This window comes from Sminthopsis crassicaudata, chromosome 2, assembly GCF_048593235.1.
Source record: "Sminthopsis crassicaudata isolate SCR6 chromosome 2, ASM4859323v1, whole genome shotgun sequence".
NCBI classification, from domain to species: domain Eukaryota; kingdom Metazoa; phylum Chordata; class Mammalia; order Dasyuromorphia; family Dasyuridae; genus Sminthopsis; species Sminthopsis crassicaudata.
The window spans coordinates 78044312-78064513 of NC_133618.1; the positions used below are offsets into that span (position 1 = coordinate 78044312).

At 37.2% G+C, this 20202-nt stretch overlaps 1 protein-coding gene and 1 pseudogene across 1 annotated transcript; both read right to left on the reverse strand.

The window, feature by feature from the left end:
• Positions 1-2408: 2408 nt before the first annotated feature.
• On the reverse strand, positions 2409-9503 carry LOC141554585 (biogenesis of lysosome-related organelles complex 1 subunit 2-like; annotated as a pseudogene).
• A 123-nt stretch (positions 9504-9626) lies between these two features.
• Positions 9627-11452, reverse strand: CDC42EP3 (CDC42 effector protein 3). The gene has a single exon (XM_074286602.1). The coding sequence runs from the start codon at positions 11450-11452 to the stop codon at positions 10685-10687; it is 768 nt and encodes a 255-aa protein (XP_074142703.1). The 3' UTR covers positions 9627-10684.
• Between the last annotated feature and the right edge of the window lie 8750 nt (positions 11453-20202).

Here is a 20202-nt window from a genome sequence, read left to right on the forward strand (position 1 = left end):
GGGGGAAGTGAAGGTAGGAGGTGAGAGCTGACTCCAAATTTAGTGTTCTTTCCACCATATTACACCAGCATGTGGAGAATTTCTGAGGATGTAATTTAACCCTCTGAGGCAGCTGCTTGAGGGAGATATTTAATCTGTGGGGGCTTCCTGACAACTCCTCTGTCATGTGGGTGAGCCAGACTTAAAAGGGGGCAGTCCCTGGAGCAAATGAGGCTGATCCCTATCTGCTCCCAGAGTACCTCATAGAGATTTGTGGGGTGCTACTTCTGACTAGGGCTCCCCATTTGATAATGAAGTCCCACCTGACATCATGTAAAATCAAATGGTCCCTCTAGGCCACTTTACTCATGTTACACTTCAGATCCTCTTGCTCAGACTGCTGTGTCTACTCTGCCCATACCTAAAGTCTGCTCTGCATAGGAAGATACCATCATTAAGCATTTTGGGTGTGTGATCTTTGGTGTTTCCTGAGTCACTAAAGGAATTGTACTGGGACACAGCTGACTTCAAGGAAAACTTTGGAAGGATCTCAAAGAAATCAGGCAGAAGTGAATGCTAGAACCTAACAGCAATACTATAGGAAAAAAAGAAAAACATAATAACAAATAACAGAAATTGGGGGTATGCAGTGATCCCAATAGTTTGTGAATCCTTTGGGGCTCTGGTTGTTTCAAAGGGCCTGAGAAGCTAAATTATTGTGTGAATTTAAATTCTCATCACCATTTGGATTTTATTTAGTGGTTGTAACACAAGAGCTCCTGCTTTGACATAATTTGGCTTCAATAACATAAAATTTCTTTTTTTTTTTTTTTTTTTTTAATTTTTTTTATTATATATATATATATATATATATATTTTATAATATTATCCCTTGTATTCATTTTTCCAAATTACCCCCCCTCCCTTATTCCCTCCCCCCGACGACAGGCAATACCATACATTTTACATGTGTTACAATATAGTCTAAGTACAATACATGTGTGTGAATATCATTTTCTTGTTGCACAATAAACATTAGAATCCGAAGGTACATGCAACCTGGGCAGACAGATATTAGTGCTAACAATTTACATTCCCCTCCCAGTGTTTCTTCTCTGGGTGTATCTACCTCTGTCCATCATTGATCAACTGGAAGTGAGTTGGATCTTCTTTATGTTGAAGATTTCCACTTCCATCAGAATACATCCTCATACAGTATCGTTGTTGAAGTATACAGTGATCTTCTGGTTCTGCTCATTTCACTCAGCATCAGTTGATTTAAGTCTCTCCAACCCTCTCTGTATTCCTCCTGCTGGTCATTTCTTACTGAGCAATAATATTCCATAACTTTCATATACCACAATTTACCCAACCATTCTCCAACTGATGGACATCCATTCATCTTCCAGTTTCTAGCTACAACAAAAAGAGCTGCCACAAACATTTTGGCACATATATGTCTCTTTCCGCTCTTTAGTATTTCTTTGGGATATAATCCCAGTAGTAGCGCTGCTGGGTCAAAGGGTATGCACAGTTTGATAACTTTTTGGGCATAATTCCAGATTGCTCTCCAGAATGGCTGGATTCTTTCACAACTCCACCAGCAATGTATTAGTGTCCCAATTTCCCCACATCCCCTCCAACATTTGTCATTATTTGTTCCTGTCATCTTAGCCAATCTGACAGGTGTGTAGTGGTATCTCAGAGTGGTCTTAATTTGCATTTCTCTGATCAGTAGTGATTTGGAACACTCTTTCATGTGAGTGGATATAGTTTCAATTTCTTCCTCTGAGAATTGTCTGTTCATATCCTTTGACCATTTATCAATTGGAGAATGGTTCGGTTTCTTATAAATTAGGGTCAGTTCTCTATATATTTTGGAAATGAGACCTTTGTCAGAACCTTTGTTTTTAAAAATATTTTCCCAATTTGTTACTTCCCTTCTAATCTTGTTTGCATTAGTATTATTTGTACAGAAACTTTTTAGTTTGATGTAATCAAAATCTTCTATTTTGTGATCAATAATGATCTCTAGTTCTCCTCTGGTCATAAATTCCTTCCTCCTCCACAAGTCTGAGAGGTAGATTATCCTCTGTTCCTCTAATCTATTTATTATCTCCCTCTTTATGCCTAAATCATGGACCCATTTTGATCTTATCTTGGTATATGGTGTTAAGTGTGGATCCATATCTAATTTCTGCCATACTAATTTCCAGTTTTCCCAACAGTTTTTTCCGAATAATGAATTTTTATCCCTAATGTTGGAATCTTTGGGTTTGTCAAAGATTAGATTGCTATAGATGTACCCTTTTTTGTCCTTTGTATCTAATCTGTTCCACTGATCTACCGGTCTATTTCTTAGCCAATACCAAATGGTTTTGGTGACTGCTGCTATATAATATAGCTTTAGATCAGGTACACTTAGACCACCTTCCTCTGAGTTTTTTTTCATTAGTTCCCTTGCAATTCTTGACCTTTTATTCTTCCATATGAATTTTGTTGAATAACATAAAATTTCAATTATATGTAGTTGCAGTTGTGATTAATAAACTATAAATTCATTTAAAATTGTTACTAAATGCATACTATCTTTTTGTACTGTGAATTATTTTAGCTGATGCTTATAAATAGTACATGTATAAATATTATAGTGAGGTGTTGCAGTGGATAGAACATTGGGCTTGGAATCAGAAATCAGGAAGGCTCATTATGAGTTCAAATCCATACTGTGACCCTCCTCTATCAAATAAACTGGAGAAGGATATGGCACTCCATTCCAGAATCCAAAAAGGATAAAGAACTTGACACAAGTGAAAATTGTGTCAACAACAACAAAGAAATAGAGCTAAAATATTTTATGGTTAAAAAATGGTAAACAATTCCAATTGCTCAGTGATGAAGAGAGCCAGCTACACTCAGAGAGAAGACTGTGGGAACTGAATGTAGTTCACACCATAGCATTTTTCACTCTTTTCATTGTTGCTTGCTTGCATTTTATTCTGTTGCTTTTTATACTGGTTTGATTTTACTTTTTGTGCATATAAATATGTATACATATATTTAACATGTATTTCTACCATGTTTAACATATATTGGACTACTTGCCATCTAGGGGACAGTATGGGGAAAGGGAGGGAAAATTGGAACACAAGGTTTTCCAAGAACTAATGGTAAAGAACTGACTATACAAAAAGCTCTAATAAAAAATAAAATAGTTTTGGGTCTGGTACAGCTAGACTACCCTCAAAAAATAAATAAAAAATGCTAAAAGTAGGGGAGGTTGCTTGTGCTTTGAAAAAATAGAGAATTATTGGTTGGGGGAGAGGAGCATTAGTTAGAAGTGTTAGATTCTGTCACTAGTATGATTAAGTCACTAATATGCCAATGAATCTCATAATCTATTTATACCTGTTAACTATCATCCTCCAGTGCATTCACTTCCTTTCTTCTCTTCCTTTTCTTTACTCTCTACAGTCTAGCTTCTGACTTTATTATTCAGCTGAAACTGCTCTCTCCAGAATAACCAATAATGCCCTAATTTCCAAATGACTTTTTTTCAATCCTTTTGCTAGATCTTCAATTCAGATCACACCAGACAACTCTGGGTTTTCTCCAAGACTTAGTCTTGGGACCTGTTTTTTTTTTCTCCCATATAGTATTTTGTCTGATAATTTCATCAACTCCCATGGATTCAAATAGCATCTCTATGGAAATGGTTCTAAAAGCTATTTATAAGCCATAATCTTCCTCCTTATCTCTAATCTCAGATCTCCATCTATCTATAGACCCATGCTCAGAATGATGTTTTTATGTTTGTAAAAGCCGCAATTGAAGGAAATGCTAAATTACAGTTGGAGATTGCAATAAAGATGAGATTTTCTCTGCTTCATATAAGTTCACAAGTCCCCTGAAATCTATCCATGAATCTATTGGGAATGGTGATGGGAAAGTCCATGGATCCTAAGTTAAAAGATTTTGATTTAGTTTAACCCCCTTTATTTTGAAGATGAAAAAACTAAAGCCCTATATTTTGATTGATGACAGGTCCAAGTGAACTGTTTGAAAGCAGATCTAAAAACTATGTTGGACATTCTGATCCACGTGATCATTCTTAGCAGTCTGTTGTTTCTCTGATGACAATGCTCCATCTCCTACATCGAGACCCTGCCCTCTGGGGCATCTGGCTCCTCATGTATAACCCCAAAAGGAGTTCTCACCTGAAACTCCTCTAGAACCCATTCTACACCATGAACCTCCATAATATGGATCTTGAGAAAATTTGCATTCCAGTTTGAAGGTGAGGAAATTTTGACTCTTGGTACTTTAACATACCTGAGATAACATCTTGACTCTCCATAATGATTTTCCACCTCTGACTCAGTGGCTTGCACACACTAGAGTCATAAACATTCTTTTGGCTTCTTCTTACTTGCAAATCCTCTCTCTCAAGATCTATATGAAGAAATACTCATGCCATCCAGGCTCATTTCTAATTGTTTCTCTTCCCCAAGTTTTCTATCTCCCTTTTATAAGTTGATTGTTCAGTTAGATTGTAAGCTTCTTAAGGACAAGATCCATGTTTTTGGTGCTATGTTTATATTTCCAATATTTAACATGATGTCTACTACATAGCACCTTTTTCCTACCTCTTCCCTCCCCACTTTGGGTATTTATCTCTCCTGAAAGACTCTTCTATTTCCCCTCAACTTGGCTAAACTAGCCCAGGATTTAAGACATAGATCAAATCACTTTTATGAAACTTCCTTAGCTCACTCCAGTCCAGTCCTCTGAATGGATGCTATTCACTTTCTATATGACTTATATGTAAATTAATCACCCATGTGTCTTGTGATGTAACCCGAAAGCTATTTCATGGTGAGCTTTAACATTTGTTTCATTTATTTGGCCTGGTCTAACTTTGTCTTGTTGCTAACTTCTCCTTTTGCATGTCACGGGGTATCAAACTCCCACTCTAGTCAGCGGCCTGAGCTCATGCACATGTTTTTATCCATCATTGGTGACAGCCCGTTTTCCAAGAACAAAATTTGGCTGGCATTCAAAGGATGACGGTTATTGATCCCTGTTAGAAGCAAACAGATGTGACACTAGGGTCTGTCTTTCAAGTTCAAGTGGGAGATAATTGAATGCAGTTCGGTAGTTGTAAAACTCTGCTGTCTTATTACATGGCACCTCATCAAGTAAACATTGTTCTCATCCTTCCACATGCCAATCTCTATCCAGTCTTGATTGCAGAATGAGGAAACTGACAACTCAAGCAAGGAACGTTTTCCAACTATTTTCTAGCTAGTGCTTCTTTTGTGAATAAGGTGAAAATTAAATATTTACAGATGGTGAAAATACTACATAAAAGAACATTCTTCAAGTCATTGACAACCTGTGCTTCAGACAAAGGAAGGAAACAATGGTTGGATTAGACACAGCAATCTCTCTTTCCTCAGAGAATAATATCTTCTTTCTTTAGAAATCATTGGTCCCACTCTGCAAATCCACAAAAATAAAAGGTAGGAAAGGTAAATGTTGGAAGGGTTGTGGGGATGATAGGCACTCTGGTGCTTAATTGGTAGAGCTGTGAATTAGTACAACCATTTTGGAAAGCAATTTGGAATCATGTGAACAAAATGTCCATAATCTTTGACTCAGAGATTATACCAGACATATTCCAAAAAGGTAGTTGGAAACTTTTTTCTTATCATATACACCAAAATATTGGCAGCAGCACTTTTTGCAGGGGTAAAGAACTGGAAAACAAGGTAATACCCATTGATTAGGGAATGGCTAAGCAATTTGTGGTACATGAATGTAATGGGATGTTATTGTGCTATAAGAAATGGCAAATTGGATTACAAAGAAAGATGGAATGTAGTTTGACTGGAATTGATAGAAAAGTAAGTAAAGCCAAGAAAACAATATATATAGTGGCAAAACCAATGTAAAGAAAAAGAAACAGACATACACTAACCACAAAATCAAAAGTCAGTGTTGTAAAATTATAAAGAAAAGCATGGCTTCAAAGAAGAGATACACGAAAACATTTTCATCTCATTCCTTTGCAGAGATAGAACATCCACAAGTGATGTACGAATTCTGTTGATTTTTCTTTTTTTTTATTCTTTACTTTTATTCTATTTTTGTCTTTAAAAATACAATCTCTTAGATGAAATAGTTCAATTGGGGAGCATACTTGTGATGTTAAAAAAAATCAATAGAAACTTTTTTAAAAAAGAGAATAATAGCTCTGCCAAGTCATCCAACAGGGCTAAAATTGCTGTCAATAAATGTGACAAGTTAACTGCATAGACAAATCCTATTTTTGTAATGGTAAACTATTTTGGCTCAATCATCTGATGTCCTCAATGATGCAGATGCCAAACTAGCCATATCGTCCCATGCAGAACAGTCAAAGAGGAAGGGGAGAAGGAGGAGAGAGTGAGATCAGAAGGGTTCATCTGTTTCTGCTATGGCAGGGAATGATCCTGATTTCTGAGCCTTGGTCCAGGGTCCACCTTATTCATATGATAAGGTGGAGTTCTATGAGGGAGTTTTAGGAAGACATCAAGAGTTGGCCAAAGTTATACATCCAATGCAGCTGCAGCTTTCCTTGGACCTGTAGTGCTACTGCCTTTGACAAAGCTGAAGCATAGAAGTTTGCTAAGTTCCATTTCACTCATTTCAGGCTCTTATGAAACATTCATGGAGTTACAGTCTTTGTGCTAAAGAATTTTCATCACCTCTCTAATTTCTTGTAATTTGCTTCTAGTTTCTTTGAATATACATCCAACTACCTGCTCAAGAGCTCCTACTTGCTCCTCAATTAGTAGTTTGATCCAGATGAGGCTGAAAAGCTGCATTTTTCTGGTTTAGTTCTTTTAGGTTTCTGCTTATATTTACTGCAACATCTTTCATTTCTAGATTCTTCAAGCTGGTCAGTTTGTTCATATTTTCTAGAAGCTTATAGTCTTTACTGGCGCTGTCAACTCACTGGTCAGGTACCTGGCCATCTTGGAGAAGGTATCCTGGCACAGCCTCATGATGTCCTCACTGAGCTCCATGACCTCTGTAGCCATCTCCACCATTGCATCATCTAAGCCGGGGAAAGGAGGAAGGAGAGAAGATGGAGGGAAGGATGGGGATATGAGAGGAGAAAAAAGGGAAAAAGAGGAGAGAGGAGAAGGGAGGAGAAGAGAAGAAGAGGATATAAAAAGACAAGTGAAAAGACTGATACTCACTTCTTTGGAGCAGATGGAGACAATGTTCTGTTGGTTTTAACTGAGTGGTGCTGGAAATTTTTTTAGAATTGAATGTGCATGTAAAAGACATGAAAATTAAAACTCCTTTCTCTGACTGAAAATAAGATTTTAAAATGCTTTCTCTAGGTCTAAGAAAATAGATCAAAACACTTATTAAGTAGTTACTATGCCTTAGCACTAGATTACAAAAACAAGAAGACAAAATAGTCCCTACTCTCAAGATTGTAGTCAAGGTGGAGTAGACTGGAGAATGAGCTAGAAGTGAAATGAGCAGTAAGGAGTCTGGGGCTCCTCCTAATATATGGTAGTTTTGTTCAAGCATTGATCATTCATCCAGTAGGTCTCAGGGTGGAATCATCTACAGGGGTCCAAAGCAGCTGGGATAGACTGGTATGAGAGAACACCTCACAGGTGACAGTGGCAGAAGGATCTGTCTTAGTCCCCACCCTGCCACCACATGCCCACGAACTCACCATCTCCCTTCTGTTTCTTTTGTCTTGTTTCTTCTTTCCTGATCTTTTTAGAATAAATTTCAGACATGTAGACTCAAGTTTGAAGTGGTTGTTATAAAAGGTAAAAAAAAAAAAAAAATAGATATAAACTGGGTGGGGTGGAAGGAGAATAGTACTTCCTGGCTCTGAGAACACTTTTCTCCCTTCACTGGGTCCCCATAAATTCGGTTCTGGGTGTGGCGATTTGGACTATTTGCTCCCTTGTTTACAAGACATGATGTCTCAGCTGCCAGGTCAATTCACTACAAGGCTGGGTGAAGGAAGTTGCTCCTTACCAGACTCACTACTGCTTTTACCAGCTCTGGCTGTTGAAGGGATTTTTGATGAATTTATTGACCTTTTGCAGCTCAGAAGTCCACAAACTGTTCCTTTCTGTTTTTAATACTCATTCACCTAAGATTAGGAAAGAATAACACAATATATTAAAAAAAAAAAAAAATCGAGGGAGCCACGCAGTCAGGGATACATGGATACCAGGTGAGACAAAGTAGCAATAATAATGTTCATAAATAGCATTTATATTGCACTATGATATTTGCTAACAGGCTGCCTGATACAGTTAAATTGCTACCTTTTTCCCACCGAGAGACTTACAGTCATTTTTGCTCGCTCAACATCAGGAACCACATTATTCATCTATTCCTATTTTTGTACTCATATTCAATTACAGATAAATAGCCATTTAAAATGCTTTTCTTTACCATGTAATTGGGCCACAGATATACTCTGCAATGAGGGAAATTTCCTCTCTACTGGGATTCTCTGGAAGCAGGCTCATGAAGCCTAGCTGTGCATATTTTACAGATGGAGTCTCATTGGCCAGTCTCTCCATTACACTAAAGGCTGGTTAAAATGAATGGACGGGGAGTGCAAAGAAATCCAAGGTTATGAACTTTTGTACTGCAAATATTTCCCCTTCCAGGGTGATAGTATAGTCCCAAATTTAGCAAGAATGAGTATGTCCCTTTGTAGTTCCCTTAAGTCAATATCCTCAAAACATATGAGGGTCCCAGAAAAAAAAATGGATTGTACTTTTTGTTATCCTCTTAACCTCTTAGTCAGTTCAAGAAATCAAGGTCTTCTGAATAAAACCTTTCCTGGATACTGTTCATGCCCCTCCCACCAAGATTGACATGTGTCTGTTTTATGTCTATTTCACCTTATAAATTCACCTTTATATTCGTATCCTCAGAATCCAACACATTGCCCAACATAGAAATATGTTTATTCATGCATAACATATATTGGATTGCTTGCCATCTAGGGGAGGGGGTGGGGGGAAGGAAGGGGGGAAATTTGGAACATAAGGCTATGTATGCAAGGGTCAATGTTGAAAAATTATCAGTGCATATGTTTTGAAAATAAAAAGTTTTAGTTAAAAATTGTTTATTAAATGATTTCTTGTGAGATAAACACTTTGCCTCTTGGTCTATTCAGCTTGAAAGAACATTTCTTGCACAAGGGAAGAAAAATCATGTCAGCTCATGACGAGGCTATATTTACATGCCTGGGAAAAAAGGAAGCAATGATAAAGAGGCAAGATCTAGATTCAGGTAGTGGCAATGAACTTTTGTTAGCCCATGTTGGCCATAAATAGGATTTGTGTTTGCCTGGGATATTCTCCTGAGTTTAATAAAACTAATTTCTGGAGCCTAAAAAATCCAAGTAATAATGAAACTTATCTTTCCTTTAAAATAAACAAACAAATGAAAATTATTTTTCGGTTGGCCTACTTTAAGAGCTGTTATAAAACTTTTCGACCCTGGATTAGAAGCAATGATTTTATCATCTGCCTGCCTCCCTCCCTACCCTCCTCTCCCCCAAAATCCTTGCCCCACCTCTACAGGACAGTCAAAAGTCAGGCTCATTTTAACATTTACTTTTTTTATTGTGTTGCATGAAATACCTATGTAATTAATGCAAGTATTGTATTGAGAGCCACATTTCCCCAAATATTAGGCGGGGCAGCTCAGTCTCCGCAGAAGCATCAGTGAATATAACCAGTGCCTTTTTTTCTTTTTTAAACTTTACAATCCCGTTGCTTGCAGTGATATGCGCTTATGTGATAATAGATGAAGAAATAAAAATAATGCTAAATATTAATACATCTTCTCCAAAAAACCACACATACACGATTTACAATGGATACCCCCCTCCCAACAGAAACAAGGCAAGCAATGACTTTTGGATGCAATTCCTATAAAAATGTAGACTCTGCAATAAAAAGCCAAAGGCACATAAAAATATATTTTAACTTTAAAAATAATTTAGTTACAGTAATACTTTGCTTGAGTCATCTTCCCAACATGTATTTGATGGTCCAAAAATCAGAGATATAGAATATATAGGGATATATGAACTGCAAAGAAAAAAAATCCCAACCCCATATAGTTGTTCAAATATGAAACCATACAAATATTTTAACACTGAAGACCTAGCTACAGTGTAGTGCAGCCCAAATAGATATAATTCTTAGAAAACTGTCTATATTGAGAAAAAGGTGTAGATGTTAAATATTAGGGAGAGAACTAATGTTTCCTTCCTTCTTCCCTCCTCCTGCTGTTTCTCTAACAACACTCTGAGAATGTCAGAGTTCTGCAAAGTTCCTTATGATGATTGAGGCAGGCAGTCTTACCAAGAGCTATCCCCAACTAGATTCCTTGCGTATTTCCTAGCAAATTCTTGATCTGCCCATCAAGAATGCCTGTAGAAAACTGTTCTGACTCATTTCCTCTGTTTCGCAAGAAGAGCTCCGAGCATATCAAACAGTAAACAACATAGCAGGTAAAAAAATATTTTGTAGAAACACTAATTTTAGAAAACCCGTTGTATAACTGCAAATGCAACTAGAGAAGCTTTTTGTATGTTTCTGTCAGCTGGGGTTGGTTTTGGCTTGTCAGTACCTTTGACAATATGCCTGCAGTCCTATAATTTATTTTTATCCATGACATTAAGAACCTCATCTAAAAGTGAGGGTCCAAGGTCCAGCTGCAAGGAAAGCAGAGAGCCCGTGAGCTCAGAGAGGGATTCTTCTGAGTTTGTCTTCTCCTTAATGAGTTCACATGGAACAGAAGTGTCAAACATATCCTCTGTTTGCCAGTCACTGTACTGTTCAGAGAGACTAGATGAGTGGCTGTCTCTGCCATTACTGTAGTGGGATGCTGTACCATTGCCTTTCCATGGGACATCCTCAGAGTGCACAGTTCCGTTCTCCAAGTGGTTGGTTTTCTCCTGAGTTTTTTCTTCTATGACTGGCTCACAACTAAGCCTTGGGAGCTTTGAGGGCCCAAAGGAATCCTGTTTGGTATTAAATGTCACCGGAGATAATAAGGGCAACATGAGCGCTTGGGAACCACCAATGGCAGGAAGTGAGATAGCATTTTTGAGCACTGGAGAAGGTGTCTCTGAAAACATGGAGTCAGAGGTGCTGTTTGCCCTCAAGAACTCACTATGCCCGGGGAGCTGGCCAACTCTTATTTTCTCCTGGTTCCCAGGTAACAATTCATAATTCCCTTGAAGAAATGAAATATCCCCAAACACATCATGCTGGCCCTCTTTTCCGATGTGAATCGTGTGTCGAAAGTCCCCTAGTGGAGGACTGATCATATCTGGAGACAAAATGTCCCTTAGTTTAAATTTCTTTCCTTTCTTGTTATTGGCAGCTTTCAGGTAAATCGGGGTCTTGGCTGGCATCTTTGAATTGGAAACTGTCTGTTCTGCAAGGCAAGAAAAAAAGCCACTTTCCTTTTGGAGTGAGTGGGCACTTTTCCAAAAAGAGCTTCAATATGCCCTCTTTATCACATCATTTTCTCCAATGGCTTAGACAACAAATAAGGCCTCTGATGTGAAAGTAGTCCACAAAGGAAACTTTTCCTGAGGTTCAAGACAGGTGGGTTCAGATGCCAGGTCAATCAGCCACAGGATAGTCAAAGTGATTCTGGGAAGTGAGGAAACCTGTACAGAAAACCAAAGCAGTTGTCATTAATTGGCTCATTATGGTTCACTCAGTATTGTGCTACATAGTTATTGTTTTGTTAAAACAACATTCTGATTCCCTGGGAATCAGAACATGGGCCTTCCATCTACCCTTAAAATCTTTGGGCTCTTCCATCTATTCTCAACTGGATCTTCCCCTAAGTGTGGTCTCCCCCAAAGAGAGTATGACTTCCTTAGAAGCAAAGACTGTTCAGTTTCCTATCGTAAACCAAGCAAAAAAGAGTAGGTAACTTTCCAGTTCCTTTAAGTCAATATCCTCAGGATCTCAGCAAAAATTGGATTGTCCTCCTTGCTATCCTTTTAAGCAAAGGGTTTCAAAATACTTTTTCATTCATTTAGTGAACAAAAAATCCCGAGCAAAATACAAGATCTGATCCTTTCCTTGATTGATCAATAACTTTGTCTGGCAATCTCAGATGCTGATTTTAAAACTTCTTAAGATGTGTGGGACAGCTAAGCAGCTAGGACTGGAGTCAGGAGGACCCGAGTTCAAATGTAGTTTCAGACACTTACTAGCTGTATGATCCTGAGCAAATCACTTAACATGCATTAACTCCTTAAAAGGAAAAAAGATGAAATTTCTTAAATGTAAAAGTTAACAAGTTTTTTTTTTTTTTTTTTTTAATTGAGGGAGAAGTGGGTAACCAGTTCCAAAAAATACTGTGCTCCTCTATTGGCTGCATAGAGAGTACTTTAATCCCAGAATAGCTTTTTTTAGGAGATACGCTTGTTGCTAGCCCTCTACCCTATGTCCTTTCTGTCTAGCTACACTACTAGATGGAAATGAATGAATGAGAACTAGTTAAGACCTTAAATGAGTAGTGGGGGAAAAAAGTTTTTCAGGACTTGGAGTCTGAATGAGATGCAGGAAGTCAGAAAGAATCAGTTATTGGAATATTAAATAATACTTCCTCCTTCTCTAAACAAAAACAGGAGATAAAGTAAGTATGCCTGTGAAATCAACTGATATAAGGAGTTCCCAGACGAGGAAGCTCTCTCACAATACATCCTTCTCTTTGCTTGAGTCTTTCTCAAAAATGATTAGTTAATTTATTTTTGACATTCATTTTTTAAAATTTAATTTCCAAATTTTCTTTCCTCTTCCCCTTACCCCTAAAATATAAAATAACAATTATTCATGTAAAGTCATGCCAAACATATTTCCATAATAGCCATGTTCTGTATATAGTCAGCAGATTCTGGATTTAAATCCCAGCTCTATCATTTCTTACCTGTGTGTTTTTGGGCAAGTTATAGAATTTTTCTGGGCCTGAATTTCTTTATTAGAAAATTACCATATTGAACTGAGTTCTCTTTCTAGCTCAAAACCCAAGACCCTTCTTTTCCAGGAAAATTATCTTCCTAGCTAGACCATGAACATGACTTTGCACAAGTGATACCCCATCAGTTGGGATGTACTCCATCAGAAGCCCTAGCTTCCTTCCAGGCATGTCAGGAGACGTTTCTTGGATTTCCATTTGTACCCTGCCCTCACCTAGTTCTTTGTATTCTCTCCCTCTAGAAATTACTTGCATTCATTTGCTTATGTGAAGTGTATATTCTTTTGGGAAAACATAAGTTCACCAAGGGAATGTTTCCAATTCAATTTTGCATGTTCTGTGAACATAAAAGATGATTAATAAATGTGTTTTATGAAGTTAATATTTTATTGCTTCTCAAGATCATCTTATCAGCCTGGAGTCAGCAAAAAACCTTAAGTTCTCCTTTTTCTCTTGAAGTACTATAAAGATTTGAAGAATATTATGAAATTTTAACACTATTCTTTTAAAAGGTACAACGACCTGAATTCAAGTCTTGCCTCTGCCACATACTAGTTATGTGACCCAGGAAGTTTCTTAACCTCTCAGGGCCCCAGGCAATTCTTAGAGGCTTTACATAACAGAGGAGAGAGGGACCCATCTACATTGGTAGAGTTTTTTCCTTGAAATTACTCTATCCCAATGAATTAACAGGTTTGATTAAAAAAGAAAAATGCTTGCAATCAAACATAATAAAGTGTGTGAAGTCACACTTCTGACTATATTAATCATGAAGTTATTTACTGTTCTTCTTTGGATCTGTGAAGCAGAAACATATTTAAATCCCACCTCCAGTCCTGGAAACAATGTTAGGGAAAAAAAAAAAAACAAAAAAACCTCCCTGCAAATCTTCAGAAGGGATTCTCTCTGTACTCCTCATTCTATGAGACAGAGCTTCCATGGGTGGTATTTCTGTTTCTGCCATCAAATATAAAGTTGTTAACATGATTAGCAGCTGAAGCTTAAGTAGCAGCAACTGTGAGCCAATCTCTATAAAAGGTTGTAGGAGATCCTTGATTAACATCCCCTCAGGGAGGTAAAATCCCTAGTTTGACAGCCACAGAGAAGAGACCCTGCAGTGTGTTCCCCCCATCTCAGAAGCTTTACAAAACCCAAGATTTGTAGAGTGTGAGTTATATGGGGACAGAGAATAGTGCCAAACCAAGATTACAAGCAAATCCAAAAATGGAGCAAGATGGAGCAGCACCAATCATGTGGTAGAGCATTGTTTAATAATTCTAAACACTGAATCATTCACAGAAGGATTCTCTAGAGATCCACACTGACCAAGACCTAGTTTTTGGCAGTGCATGGATGAATGATGGACAGAGAGAAAGCAAAGGGGTGCAGAAGAAAGGGAAAGGGCAAAAAAAGAGACCTTTAGTGCACAGTGCCCTGCACACAGTAGGGACTTATTTTTGTTGAGTTGTCTATTTATGTGTATAATAATCAAGCTACCTTGATGCTGAAACTTAAGAAAAAAAAGAAAACAGGAGAGAAGTTAGCATTTATTAAAACCCTTATTATATATCAAGCACTATGCTAAATCTTTTACAAATGATTTCACTTTATTCTAAAAATGTTAGGAGGTAGGTACTATTTTTATGCCAATAGATGAATGACTTTACAGATAAATGAATGGAATCAGTGAACTAAAGAAGGGAAAGTACATTTATACAGTATCTATTTTGTATCAGGACTATGCTAAGTTCTTACAATGATTAAAAATCATTTGATTTTTATAACAATTCTGATATAGTTGGTTACTTTGGGGAACTCTATAGCTTTATCTGTTTAGGTATTTTTCATAACCATTGATGTTCAGCTCACCAAATAAAAGCAAAAAAAAAATCTCTCTTTGGATGTTTGGCCCATATAAAACACTTCCATTTAGTAGAAATTTCCATTTAGTAAATGTAATGAGCACATTCAAAAATCTCAACTTTAGATTTAGAAAGGACTTGAAAAACCTTTTGTTACGATCCTGACATTTTACATACTTATAGCAGCTATTTGTTATGGTAAAAAATTAGAAAATGAGAAGATACTCATCATTTGGGCAATATTCAAACAAATTGTGACATATGAATGTAATGAAACACTATTGTATTATAAGAAATGATGATGGGCATGGCTTCGAAGAAACCTGAGAAGACTTGTATGAACCGATGCAGAGTAAAATGCAGGAACCAGGATTACAATTTATACAATGACAACAATACCATAAAGACAAACAATTTTGAAAGACTAAGTGATTCTGATCAGCGTAATAACCAACCCCAATTCCAGGGTTGCTCTCTATCTCCAAATAGAGAAGTGATAGACTCAAGAGTGTATGCAGACCAAAACATTTATTTTTGTTTTTGGACATGGCCTATATAGTCATTTGTTTTGCTTGACTATATGTGTTTGCAATAATTTTGGCTTTCTTGCTTTCTCAATATTGGGGAAAAGAGGTGGGAGGAAAAGAAGGCAGAATTTCTTTGATTTAAAAATATTATTATAATAATGATTTTTTTCAAACCCATAGGGCCAAAAAAAGAACATCTAATTACTTTTCCACATATTGTTGTTTGATTATTTCAGTTTTGTTTGACTCTCCATGAGCTCATTTGGGGTTTTCTTGGCAAAGACACTGGAGTAGTCATTTCTTTCTCCAGCTCACTTCATAGATGAGGAAACCAGAGCAAACAAGGTTAAATGACTTGTCTAAAGTCACGTAGTAAGTAGGTGTCTAAGTCTGGATTTGAACACAATTTTTCTGATTCCAGTCCCCAGTTCTCTATCCACTGTGGTATTTAGCTATCTTCATTAAGCACTTGAGCTGATTTTCAAATGGCATATTTTTCAATTCTTTCACCATTCCGATTACTGATCCATTTGGTCCAGATCTTTCCTAAAATATTCCTAGAACTGTCCACAATATTGCAAACTTAATCAGTCGCTTAACTAAGGAAGAATATATTGGGACTACACCATCTCCCTCATTCTTGAGCATAGTGCCTCTCTCTATTAGTAGAGAAAAGATTATATTAGTTGCTTTTTTCTTTTTGACACAAAACAACAATAAAAACTACCCAATAACACAAGGTGAACAGAGCTTTTGGACATTTCACTAGAGACCTCTTATCACATTGCCATCAATACATCAAAGATTGGTCTTTGGATATAATCATTACACCAACTGCTTCTTTTCATTGTTTCCATACAATCAATCTGAGCAAGTCAAATTATTTTCTAAACTCCAAGTCTATGACTTTTCCCTGATCAAATAGTTTTGAAGTAACTGTCAAAAAAAAAAAAAACAGTTTAGTATAACATGACCTGTTCCTGATAAAGCTACATGGCTTTTAGTAAATATTGATTCTCTTTCTAAATGCTTACAAGTTATATTTTAAATGGAGGCAGCTATGTAATGCAAAGGACAGAAAACTGAAATCTGGATCTGGAATCAGGAAGCCAATGTTGTTTTTCACTTATGTCTGACTCTTAGTGACCCCATTTGGGGTTTTCTTGACAAAGATACCTGAATGGTTTGTCATTTCCATTTCTCACTCATTTTACAGATAAATTAACTGAGGCAAACAGGACTATGTGACTTGCCCAAGATCACACAGCTAGAATGTATTTGATGCTGGATTTGAACTCATGAAGATGAGTCTTCCTGGCCTTAGATATTGACCAGGGCTACTATAAGGATTTAATGAGATAATATTTGTAAAGTGCCTAATACACATAGTAGTAGATATGTTTATTACTTTCTCCTTTTAAATAAATAAATCATTTAATATTCTTTCAGGAATTCAAGTCAATTTCACTGCCCTATAGTTTGAAAACCCCACTCTCTTTTCTTTTGAAAATAGGGACCTTTGTCTTTCTCCAGTCTTACATTCTGGGTTTTTTTTCTCGATTTGTTGCTAACTGCAGCAATCATACTTGCCAATTCTTTCAGGATGTAGAATTTGATCTCAGTGACTTGAACTTAGCTAGTCAGAAAGAGAAGTCTGATGTTTTCCCCTTTATTTTTTCCCTTATCTTCAGTTCTGATTCTCAGGACTTGGAGTTAGATGTGGGTTCAGAGATCAAACCCAACTCTTTTATTTTACAGATGAAGAAGAGAAAAAAAAGAAGAAGCAAAATAGGATTTGAGTTGTTTTGCTTTCGGTCAATTTTCATTAACTCCTCTACACTGAATTGAAGCTTATTGTTGATCTTTCTCTTGTCATCCATATCTATCTACTCACACATGTATATATGTGTGTATATGTGCACATGTATACATATGTATCTAAGTGTATATGCCATTTCTGTCATATTTGGCATGGAGAGATCGACAACGTTGGTGGCTAGCAGGAATGCTAAGCAGAAAAGAACAATTCTGTCTTGGATAGGAGGCATAAGAGCAGAATTTAAAACAAAGAATTTGAAGTCAAGATTAACAACCTCTATAATTTCCCTTAAAAAACAAAACAAAACAAAACAAAAAAAAAAAAAAAAACACCTGCTGTTCCTTCTGGTGCCAGATTCATTTGTATAGCACGAAGGAGCATTAAGGGGGCAGGCAGGAGGGATACCTGACTGGCCCCAAATAGTCTTTCTAGTTTTGTTGGCTGCTATCCCTTCAAAGAAAACTAACAATCAGATTTGACATGAATGAAGGCATTTTCTAATTTCAACTCACATGGTTGGCTGGGCCCAGAAATTTTACATGAATGTGCCAGAAGGACAGATAAAAGGCGAGAAAACCTTAACCAGACCCTATCTGTTAGCTCATGCTATCTTTCTGGAAGTGTGCAGCCATACCTGCCTTATGTTATATAGAGCAAAAGAATTTTAGCCCTTTCTTAAAGGATGAGATTTCTTAATCACCGGATCCCTGCAGATGATAGAAGGAGCCCACACAGGTTCTTTAAGCTAACGATCAGCAACTGATAGGGAGAAACTTTAGGAAACTAGCAAAGATATAACACAAGACCTAGCAGAGAAAAGAGAGGCAATAAATATCCAGCAGAGGAAACACTGAAGTATGAAAAGCACCAGAGGACAGTGTCAAAGGTGTGAACTGCCCCAAGCCCATCCTGAGTCCTGACCACATACATGCATTCCCTGAATATATGTCTCTAAGGAATCCTGGGCACTCAGATTTGTGTGCTGCAAACACACACATACACACACCCCTTCACACAAACATCCCCCAGACTGATGACATAATAAATTTTGGAAGAATGTACCCCTGTGGGTATAGGGGAATCTTTTGTTATTTGATTTATTACAAATGCTGTCTTATATGTTTTGAACTAGCATGTTTTCTCTTTAGTAAAGTAAAAATATAGATGGGGGCTCATGAGCTATGTTTCTGAATGGATGCTGAACCATAAAGTGCCTCCAATCTGGGGCAGCTTTCTGGGAATCTATCAATTGGGTGGGAGGGGGAATGGGATCATAAACTGATTAGCTCTTATCATTAGAATGTGTTCTTTTAAAAAATATTTTATTTTCAGTTCCAAATTCTCTCTCTCCTACTTCCTCTTCCATCCACTGAAAAGGAAAGTTAATACTAATTACACATATGAAGTGCAGCACAACATAGTATCATTAAAATGTTTGGAAGAAAAGATTAAGTTTGGATTTTGCCATTTTATATTTGAAATGTTGGTGTTGTATTGTTAGGAGATGGAGATTTTAGGAGAGAGAAAAAGTTTGGAGATACATATTGGGAGGTATCCATAGAAGTGATCGTTGTAGTCATGGTAAGATTGCTGGAGGATAAATAGAAGAGGACCAAGACAGAATTTTGGAAGATATTCACCTGGAACAGGTGGTGAAGGATCAATTAATAAGATGAAATAGCCATGTAAAGGCTGATATTGTTAGGCTCAAGGGAGCTGGGATTTAGCATGAATAATAGGTAGGATTCAAATCAGCAAAAATGGGACAGATGGAATCCCAGAATGAGGGCAGGATGGTAGGGGAGGAACAGGATTGAATTAGTGTTTCTGTTCTATGTCAGACTAGTCTGGCTAGAGCTTAGGGTTTGTGAATAGCACAGTGGAAACTGTAGATTGTAGAGGACCTGGAATGGCAAACTAAGGAATCCAGATTTGATTCAGTGAACAATGGAAGCCACTCAACCCTATTTGCCTCAATTTCCTCAAGTGTAAAATGAGGAAATGACAAAATGTTCCAGTATCTTTGCCAAACAAACCCAAATAGGATCACAGAGTCAGACACAATTAAACAACAACTTCATGGAAGATTATGGAGGCAAATACATAAGAATTTCATAGAAGAAGGAGCCATATCAACAAAAGCCATTAAAGAATAATAATCAGCAGGGTGTCCCAAAAGTCTTAGTTCAGTACTGAAGCTTTAATTGTTTAATTCTGTGCCAAGACTTTGGGAACATGATTTACACCACTTTAAAATCCACAAGGAATTGTCCTTACATTCTCATTGAAGACCCACAACAATTCTCTAGATTGGACACTAAAGGAATTATTGTCCCCATTTTAAGAGGGAGAAACTAAGGCACAGAGATCCCCTGATGACAAAGCTATTGACAGAGGTGGGATTCAAACTATTCTTAGTATTTTATCCAAAATACAGTACAATATAAGAGCAAAGGGCAGGCAATGGCATTTTGTGATAATCTGACAATATCAAGGCACCATATAGGAAAGGTATAAATAAAGAAAGCAGCCTGATTCAATAGCATCAGCATGGTACAATGTAACGATCATTACTTGTGTTATTTAAGCCATAAACTTTCTTGGGTTTGTTTCCTCATCTGTAACATAAAGGACTTGGAACAGCTGGCCCAAGATTCCTTCTAGCTTTCTATGATCACTTTATATGTATTGAACTACTAAAATGTGTTAGACCCTGTCTTTGGAGTACAGATTTTTTTTTGGTAGTTTTTTTCCCCCCTGTTGTTGATATCACTGGAGGCACTAAGAATTCTCTTCCTTTGTCCCCTTCTGTTCTTATCCTTCCCCTCAGCTCCTTCACATTACTATCATTCCTTTGCCTGAGCTATCTCCCCCCCAATCTTTAAAATCTTCTTATGTCTCCTCTGCTCTCTAAAACCCTCCTCTTGACCCTGAAATCTGAACTCCCCATAATCTCTAA